This window comes from Rissa tridactyla, chromosome 8 (assembly GCF_028500815.1).
Source record: "Rissa tridactyla isolate bRisTri1 chromosome 8, bRisTri1.patW.cur.20221130, whole genome shotgun sequence".
Taxonomy (NCBI): Eukaryota; Metazoa; Chordata; class Aves; order Charadriiformes; family Laridae; genus Rissa; species Rissa tridactyla.
In genome coordinates this window covers 43,856,889-43,866,273 of record NC_071473.1, presented here as the reverse complement: position 1 = coordinate 43,866,273, position 9,385 = coordinate 43,856,889, and the positions used below count along the sequence as shown (strand labels likewise).

The window sequence follows — 9,385 nt, the reverse complement described above, 5'->3', positions numbered from 1 at the left end:
CTGACAGCCGCGCGGGAACTACACAGACCAGAACGCACCGTGGCCAGCGTCTCCTCCCATTGGCTGCCCTTCCCCTCTCCGCCCTGCCGATAGGCCCCGCTCCCTCAGGGGCAGAATTTCCGGGAACGGAGAAGGCGGGGCCGTGTTCTCATTGGCCTATTCCGCGCCCCAGCCCGGAAGCGGGCGCAGGGGTCCCGCGTGGCGGGCCTGACCCCCGACCCCACGGCGCCATGGCAACGGCCTTCAGCAGCGACGGGGAGGCCGCGCTGCGGCGGGAGTTGGGCCCGGCGGCGGCCGCACCGCGGGGGGACCTTGACGGCTTCTACGAGATGGGCCGGGCCGCCGCCTTCGTGCGGGGCGGCGGGTTCCGTAAGGTGAGCGGGGCCGGAGGTGGAGCGGGGCCGGGGGCTGCGGGCCGCGGGCCGCCCCAACCCGCTGCTTCACACCCTGTCCTCTCCCCAGGTCGCCCTCCAGTTCCCCGATGAGCTCCTGGCGGACGCGGCGACGGTGGCGGCCCGGATGGAGGCTGCGACAGGGGCCGAGATGTACGTCCTGGGAGACACCACGTACGGCAGGTCGGTGAGGGGCTGCGGGGCGGGGGCGTCCCGGGGGTCCTCCACGGGCAGGAATGGGGCTGCTCGTCCCCTGCCTGGCAGGCCCGAGGGCTCCTGGAGCTGCCCGGGCTGGGGAGAGCGGTGCCAGGGAGGAGGAAGAGCTCCGTGGTGCAGAGCCCGTTTGACAGTGGGTCCTCCCTCCCCGCAGCTGCTGTGTGGACGAAGTGGCTGCCGAGCATGCAGGTGCCGAGGCAGTGTTGCACTACGGCCCAGCCTGCCTCAGCCCCTGCAGAAAGCTGCCGGTGCTGCACATCTTCGGGCAGCAGCCCCTGGACATTGGACGTTGCACAGAGGCCTTCCGGGAGCTCTACCCCGATCGGCAGACCCGTGTGGTGGTGCTGTGCGATGTGGTCTATGCCCACATGATGGGTGAGTGCTCTGGGGCAGGGAGGGGGTCTATGGTGCTGCTCTGAGCTCTACAGAGCTGCCAGGGGAAGAGGCAGCAGCACCCAGGCAGTTCCCAGACACTGTCGGCCTTAATTTCTGTCCTTTCCTCTCCCCTAATCTGCTGTCCCACCTTCTGTGGGTCAGGTCTGTGGCTGTGTTTCACTTTCATTCCTCTGTCCCTTCAGGTGAGCTGGAGCAGCAGTTGCGCCCCGAGTACCCCAATATTGTTTTCTCCAGGGTGGTGTGCGGGGACCCTCCTGGCCCTGCACCGCCCGGGGAGGTGCGGCAATTTGGTCGCCAGTTCCCGGTGGAGGCGTTGGGAGGGCTGCAGGACTGTGCCATGTTCTATGTGGGAGCTGAGGGCCTGGCCCTCACCAGCTTCATGCTGACCTGGAACCGCTGCCCCTTCAGCTCCTTTGATCCTGCCACCAGCTGCGGCCGCCGTGAGACCCTCAACGTCAACCGGGCCCTGATGCGACGCCTCTACCTGGTGGAGCGGGCCCGGGACGCCAAGGTGGTGGGCATCCTGGTGGGCACCCTCGGCGTGGCAGGCTACCTGGTTGTGTTGCAGCACCTCCGAGAGCTTTTGCGCCGGGCTGGCAAGCGCAGCTACATGCTGGCCGTGGGGAAACCAAACCCCGCCAAGCTGGCCAACTTCCTGGAGGTGGACATTTTTGTGCTGGTGGCCTGCTCTCAGAACACCCTGCTGGACTCCAGTGAATTCTACCGGCCCATCGTGACCCCCTATGAGCTGGAGCTGGCCTGTAACCCAGCCCGGGAGTGGACGGGGAACTACTTCACTGATTTCAGAGACCTGCTGCCAGGTAACAGCTGGAAACCAGCTGTCCAATACCCTCCTGGCACACGTCCTGCCCTGCTCCCCTGCCTGGAGGCTGCAGTTGCCCTGGCTCTGTGCTGGCCGGAGGATAGACATAAGCACTGGGCTAATGTTATCATTTCCTGGCAGGTGCCTGCGCACACGTTGAGCTCCCACCAGCTGTTCCAGCAGCGGAGGCCATTCCTGACGTCTCGCTGATCACGGGGGAGATGCGTGCGGCCCACCTCTGTGACCACCCATCCCCTCAGCTGCCCCCCAGCACCACCCTGGCCTGTAGGGACCAGACGCGGGCCCTCGCAGAGATCAGCCCTGCTGGTTCGTGATGTGGTTTCATGGCGGGGCTGAGCGCTGGTGCAGGGGCAGTGCTGCCTCCCTGCTCCCAGTAACAATTCCCTCTCTCTCTCCTCCCAGCCTCCTTCCTGGAGTCCCGCAGCTGGCGGGGCCTAGAGCAGCAGCTGGGGCAGACGCCCGTCTCCAAGGCTGTGCAGGGCCGACGAGGGATTGCCATTGCATACGAGGACGAGGGGCACGAGCAACCCTGATTCGGCAGCAGCATCAGCAGAAGCAAGGGGTGTGCGGGGGCCCAGGCAGTGCCTGCCACTGGGTGCTGGACCTGTGAGGGTGTCATGAGGGTCCGGACCTGCCACCAACTGGCCCTATGCTGGGTGCGGCTGTGGGTCAGTAGCGCTGTGGTGGGACAGCAGGAGTTGCATGCGTGTTTGGGGGTGCTGGCTGCACCCCAGGGCTCAAGGCCAGGAGAGGGGCCCGGCCCAGACTTGGCCTCCAAGGGCTCCCCAGTCCAGGGCAGCTTTGGCCCTATGTGGAAAGGTCACAGCTTCGCACAAGCTGACAGCACCAGGACTCGAGGCTTGTGTGGGCTACTGCTGCTAACTAAAGCTGAACTGTAAAGGACTTGTGAGTGAATCGTCTTCTAGAATAAACCATGGGCTGAGGAGTGCAGGCAGGATACCAGACATCCCAGAGTGAAAACAAAAATCACAGTGCCCACTCTGGCGTTGGCTAAAATCAGCCTGAGAGAACAGAAAACCAGAACTGGGACTCCCCAGAAATGAAACCACATTCACAGGCTGGACTGGGGAACAAGACAAAGGGGAGAGGGCTCCGAGCACCAGCAAGCCCCTCGCCTGTTCTGATGAACAGGAGTGTGGCACACACGTCGTGTGCTGCAGGGGGGATGGGGGTCTGACCCTTCTTGTGTGGGGCAGGACCATTTCAGCTCTGTGAGCTGCTTGTTGTTGGGCAGGAGAGTGTGGTGAGCAGGGGTGGACCACCGATTTTCACCATCCCTCACGCAGCCAGGGGGTACATGAGGTGTTGAGGCACCCCAACCTTGATTTAATCCCCTCTGCTGGGCTGTTGCCCAGAGGCAAAGGGCAGGCAAAGTCCAGTTACTGCAATAACGACAGCCACAACATAGAAATAGTCTTAATATAATTAGGTGCAGGGCCTCCCCCCTCCCAACCACACACTTACAAACGAGCAGGGGGCAAGCCCCCCCGCCCAGCTAGCCACTGCCATGGGCACAGGGACAGCCCCCCCCACCGTGGGGCACAGGCACCCACAGGGAAGTGCTGGGGAAGGGCTGGTAGCCTGGGCACGGGGCAGCCCATGCTGGGGCCGTCCTGCCCAGGCTTCCCCCTCGCCCACCGCCGCCTCCTGCAGCCGGCACTCCCGTCCCCTGTGAGGGGGGAGCATGCTGGGGGAAACAAAGATGCTGACACCGAGATGCGGCCACCAAATCTAGCTGAGGAGCGTCCCGAGTGGGTTAATTCTAGGTGGAGGGTTATTCTACGGAGCCGTACTGCAGCAGGGCAGGGAGGATGAGGGGAGGGGGGGAAGGTTCCTTGCAGGAAAGAGCTGGTCCGGGCAAATTGTCCGCGGTCCTGGCCAGGTGCTCAGTAGTCTGCTGTGTACTCCGTGCCATGCAGCCCTCGGCACAGCAGGGTGAACTCCTTCACCATCTCCTTCACTCGCCGCTTGTTCACACGCTCTCTGCTAAGACAGAGGGAGAGGACAAACGTGGAGCAGGAGGGACACACCAGGCCATGCCGGGGCGGAGGTCGTTCCCACCGCATGTGGGGCACAGCCATCACAGGGAGGGGTGCACGAACCTGAGGATCTGCTGGCTGAAGGTCTCCTTCTGCTCAGGGCTGACGCGGGCTGAGGGGAAGCCATCCTGCTGCATGGCCTCCTTGATCCAGACGCTCAGGTAGCTGAAGCAGTGCTTGTTCAAGGCAAAGAGGATTTCTGCGAAGTGATCCATGAGGCTGCGGGATGCCTGTCCGCCGACGCCCTGCCACAGAGCAGACAGACCCTGCTGAGCCCCCGGCATCACCCTGCCTGCACCCACCCATGCTGCTGGGCTTTCTGTCCCCGTCTCCGCAGGGGAACAGAGCCCAAAGCTGCCCGGGGAGCCCGTGGTCCCAGCGTCTCTCACCTCCAGCACTGCCTGCAGCAGCACTTTGCCATTCTCATGCACAACCTGTCCCACTGGGGCGATCTCTCCGCAGCGGGGCAGCAGCTCTGTCTGCAACACACAGCCCAGCATGCTCAGTACCGGCACGGGCTCCACATCCTTGCCCAACTCCTTCCCTCCCAGCTCTCAGGTGGGGGCTGCACGATGCCATGATACTCACAAAAAAGCCACAGGATGCTTTGACCGTTGGGGCCTCGGGGAACTTGAGCGAAAGGACACCTAAGGGCAGAAAATGCTCAAGTTAGCAGCCAAAACCCTGCACACCACCCCAAATCAGCCCTGTGATCCCCAGCCCCTGGCTGGTCTGTGCCCGGCTCCGCAGGAGGAGCAGGCTGGCTTCTCCACAGAGCGATATGGAGCATGTGCCCGTACCCGTGGTACTCACCACACTGAAACACTGCTTTGACATCCAGGTTGCTACACAGGAAGAGGTCCGGCTTCCTTTTCAGAGCCTGCAAGGCACACAGACAGGCAGCATAAACCCAGCGCTGCAGAGGCAGCCAGGAAACCTCCGAGGAACCCAGCGCCCCAGACAACCTCTGCCTGGACGCACACTTACCTGGGCACACCCACGGTAAACGGCAGATTCACACAGTACAGCAGGAAACCATCACTTTCCACCACCCCCCCCCATAAAATGTCAATCAAACAGCCAGGCAGTTTGCTACGCTCAGGGACCGCCGACCCCAGGACCTGAAGACAGACGCCACAGCAGCGTACACACAAACACTTTGGACACAGAGATGGCACAGAGGGCTCCTGTCCCACCAGAGCAGACCAGGCAGTGGCAGCACTCCTGGGACAAGGGCAGCCACGCGGCACCCAGCAGAGACCAGCCACCTGTGTGCTTTGCTCCTCTCAAAGACGCTGGCCTCCCCGAGGTCACAGGAACCGGTTCAAGCAGTAACCCCAGACTGGACCAGCAGCTCGCTCTGCTTGGGCTCCAGGGCACAGATGACTAGGAGATGCCAACATTGCAAATCCGAGATCAGAAAACCTTTGGTATTTTTCTGCCACATGGCGATCCCACCAGCCTCTGTGGGCGTCAGGCACTGCTGCTGGGGACACCCTGAGCTGTGGAACCCCATGCAATTGCTTGGTCCCCCCTGTGCTGGCACTGGGCAGCTACTGGATGGGTATGTTTCAGTCTGCACCTTCCACTCCATGGGAAGGGCTTCTGCCCTGCCACAGTGAGCCTTGCTAGGTAAGGTGGCCATGTCCGTGCCCTGACCACCGTGCCACCTTGCCCACTGCTGCAGACCAGCACTGGGGATGGCAGCCATGCCTCCTGCCCTGCTGTCACTGCGACATCGGGGACAGCACCCACAGCACTGGAGTGGCCCCGCTCTGTGCCTGGAGCTCAGAGGTCAGGCAGCCCTTGGACTGAGCTGTGTGCAGGGCCACTGCTCTCCTCCGAGCCTGCTCCCAGGGATGAAAGCAGGGACAGCTTTCAGCCAGCAGTGCCCAGGACACACAGCCATCGGACCACGGCTGTGGTCTCGGAACAAAACAGGCTTATTTCCCACCCCTTCTTCTCCAGGGAAAGCCCATGGTCATCTGCCCAGTGCAGAGAACCAAGAAGCGGAGGGGCAGCTTTCAGGGTTACCCCATCTCCTTTCTGACTCTTTGTATCACATGCTGCAAGAGAGGGCTCAGGTTTGTTTGGGCACCAAAAGCATCACTGTACCAGGCGGAGATAGCACAGTTGCAGGGACTTGCTTCCCTGTGAGACACAAGGAGAGACCTTCATGGGGGCAATCAGGGGCCGCATGATGCCCGTGCGTGTGTATATACACACCATGTGCACCATCCCTCCTGACGTGCTAGCACCATCAGAAGGCTAGCTAGCGCCTGGGCGATGGTTTAGAATCGCATCCACTCACTGTGGCTGCTGTCATCTAGTCAGCCCCATACCCAACAAACACTTGCAAGGGACCTTGCAGTTTTAGCCATGGGTGACTACCCCGCCTGGAGCGGGCTCCAGAGCGGTGACCATGAACTTCTCCCCTAGCAGCACGCTGCTCAAGCGCAGTTGGCTCCTGTGATACCACACAGCTGCAGGTTCCTTTACCCTGCCAGTACAAGGGGCTGGTTTTAACACGAGTCCTGCGCGCTGCAAGACTTTTCAGTTGGCACAAGAGTCATCCAACGTGCTCAGGTTGCCACCTACCTGCAGGGTGAGTCTCCCAGCCAAACCAGACCAGCAGCAGGCAGAGCCCGCCAAGATCTCCCGCAGCCTCACTGCAGCATCTGCTCCTCCCTCCGTCAGGGCCATGGGGGAAAGCGTGCCAATAGTGGAAGGGCTCCTTCCCATAGGACACCTCCACCAAGAGAGTGCAGAGCGCAAGCCCAATCTGGGCACATGTGCACATCTATTGTAGACACAGATGCTTTTTACCCCCCATGAGATGGGGCCCTGTGGAGCTTCTCCCGTTAGCAAATGGCACCAGGTAGATCCAGCTGTGCTTTCCCAGCACCAGGAACCCTGCTCCAGCTCTGGGGCTTCTCTTACTGCCAGCCTGTCCTCCCCATCTCCTGCCAGGGCAGCTCTGCTCATGTGTTCTGGGATGGGGACAGGTCTTTAAATGCTTTCAAATGCCTCCCCACATCCTCTGCCACTGCAGAGGTTGGCCTTGGCTCTCTGGTGAGGGCTGTTCTGCAGGCTGGTACAAAAAGGACGTTGGGTTTTTCTCCACAGCAACTGCAAGATCCCCCAGACAGGTCTTCAGAGTAGCCTCTTCTTCTCTGCCCTGCCTGGCTCTTCAGGGGCAGGCAGGCATGGAAGGGACACCAACCCCGCTCCTCCAGCAGACAGGGGACAGCGAAGGGGCTGCACAGCCAGTTCCTGCAGCTTTCCAGAACACACAGATCAAGCCCTTGTGTCTGTCACCACAACCTCTTCCCAGCCCACACGCCTGGTGGAGCAGAGCCTCCAGCTTTGGAAAGGGCACATGAGCTTGGCCAGGCACCAGTGCCAGGGAGGAACAGTCAACCCCTGCCTGCCGGGGATAGGGGATGCCCCATGTTCTCCACAGGGCTCTATAACTCCATCTGGAGCAGGTGTGGTAGAGAGCTCAAGGACTGCTGGGTGTAGCCTGGACCAGACAAAGAAGGGAGGGAGGTGGGGGACGGCAGTGGCTGGGCCATCACAGAAGGTCAGTCCTGCATCTTCTGCCTGGCAAGGCCCTGCTTGCCCAGTCTGTCCCTGGGCTCCTGGTCAGGGAAGGTCACCACAGTGCTCCCAAGGTCTGTGCCAGCGTGGAGCCCTGCCAAGGAGCATGGATGTGCTTGCAGACACCATGCTTGCAGTGGGGAGGCAGGCTGGAGAGCCCCCAAAGCCTATCTGCAATCAGGAGCATGCACACTAGTGATACCCACTGGCCAGGGAGCAGGTGAGAGCTCCCAAACACCAGAACCTCCTGCCTGGGTTTGCAGGTGCAGACCCGAGTGGAAGCCCCAGCTGCCATGGCTGTGCGGTCTTGGGAACCCTGCGTGGGTGGCACTGAGCCCCCCAGCCCTTCAGGGGGGACGCTCACCTTGGGGACAGCAGCGATGCTCTGCACCGTTCCCAGCACACAGCAGAAGCAGGAGAGGAGCATCTGAGGGCAGATTTAACTGCAAAAGGTGCCGGCACCGCTCTGTGCGGCCTTATGACAGACTGGTCATTTTACACTTAGCTTTGAGTAGTAATAGCAGCTCCAGGGTCTCCAGCATCCATAAGGCATTTGGTTTAAGCCAGCATGCTCTCACGACCAGCCAGCGCCATCGTCAAGAGAGGATTACCAATTAGCATGGTGGCAAAATGATCGACCACACCAACTGGGCAGTCTCACGGGCTGCAACCAAGCCCAAATAAATATACTGTAAAGTCAACTGGAATCCTGTCACACAGCGAGATGACTCTCCGTGTGCTGGTGACAGCGGGCTCATGTGTAGGCATTAGGTTGGAGCTTCTGAATTATCAGAAGGTAGGACAGTACTTGCTGGCAGAGGGAGAGGACAAAACCACTGCCTGCAAGGAGAAACCAGACAAATTCGAAACAGGGAAGATGATACATTTCCCCCAAGGTGATCAACCACAGCAGCAGACGGTCAGGGAAGTGGGAAAGTCTGCACACTTTGACACACTCTTGGGTTCAAACTTGGTGCTGCTCTGGAAGATGCAATACTTCACCAAGGTCTCCGCAGGCAGAGCAGGCTGGAATGAAAACACAGCCCCTGCCACATCAGAATTGGATCTGAAGAGACCTGCAGTTCTCCCCAACTTCAATCCTTGGATTTACAAATGCCCAACAGCATCACTGCAGAGCATAGTCCTCCGGAAGAAGAGAGGCTGGACACACCTCTGCCATCAGGCAGCTCCTGAAATCCTGGCAGCAAGGAGCCAGCAGGGGCAGCAAGGCCATTTCTTGACAGGGTTTCAAAGCATCCCACCAGATCGTCAGTCTGGGAAGAGGGGCAGGCCAGAAAGAGGGGGAGACCTCAAAACAAATCCTATGCATGAGAAGAGAGGATGGGGATGGGATCCTTTGGTCTTTGTGGGGTTACTGGAAGAAAAAGCCCAGGAAAACATCAGGTCTTGAGTGGCTGTGGACGGTGGTGGGCTGGCAGTACAATGCCAGACATCTCACAGTGATCCAAGACAGAGCAACCACGGAGGTAGGAGCCTCCGAGCAGCTCCTACAGCAGGACCTCCAAAGGACACAGCCTGTCTGGAGATCAGCACGCTGGAGATGGGGCCAGCTGCCAGCACGCTGCCCCAGCATTGCCTGCAGATGCTGCAGGTAACAGCTTCCCAGCAGCCAGGATGGGTGGTGGTTGCTGTCACAGCGCACCCCATGGAAGTGCAGCACAGTTGTACTTTTCTCTCCAAGTGAGCACAAATGTGCTGTGTCCAGTCCAAGTAGCCTTGGAAGAGTCTCTCAGAGACACTTAATTCCCTACCCACCCAGCAGGACCACCTCTACCTGCCCTCCAGGAGCAATACACTTGTTGAGTCCTTGCAAGCCCTCCAAGCAACAGCGGCTCCCGAGTGACCTTCCAGTGCTT

The 9,385-nt window shown here is 60.5% G+C and overlaps 2 protein-coding genes across 5 annotated transcripts in view; one reads left to right on the top strand and one right to left on the bottom strand.

Annotated features, from left to right (window-relative positions):
- Positions 1-175: 175 nt before the first annotated feature.
- On the top strand, positions 176-2,934 carry DPH2 (diphthamide biosynthesis 2). Its single transcript, XM_054212175.1, has 6 exons — positions 176-374; positions 463-575; positions 763-983; positions 1,187-1,825; positions 1,969-2,154; positions 2,251-2,934. Exons 1-6 carry the CDS (start codon positions 231-233, stop codon positions 2,379-2,381), a joined length of 1,434 nt encoding a protein of 477 aa, XP_054068150.1. The 5' UTR covers positions 176-230; the 3' UTR covers positions 2,382-2,934.
- A 340-nt stretch (positions 2,935-3,274) lies between these two features.
- The window catches only part of IPO13 (importin 13), a 32,255-nt gene continuing 26,144 nt past the window's right edge, over positions 3,275-9,385 (bottom strand). For 2 of the 4 annotated variants that reach the window (XM_054212172.1, XM_054212174.1), the window contains 5 exons: positions 4,722-4,788; positions 4,497-4,555; positions 4,298-4,387; positions 3,972-4,153; positions 3,275-3,855 (listed from right to left, as the gene is read on the bottom strand). In XM_054212172.1, coding sequence (XP_054068147.1) covers positions 3,756-3,855; positions 3,972-4,153; positions 4,298-4,387; positions 4,497-4,555; positions 4,722-4,788 — 498 coding nt within the window. In that variant the 3' untranslated portion in view covers positions 3,275-3,755. Of the gene's footprint in view, positions 3,856-3,971; positions 4,154-4,297; positions 4,388-4,496; positions 4,556-4,721; positions 4,789-9,385 lie in introns of those variants that run through there. The other 2 variants (XM_054212173.1, XR_008468094.1) reach the window with 2 other exon arrangements.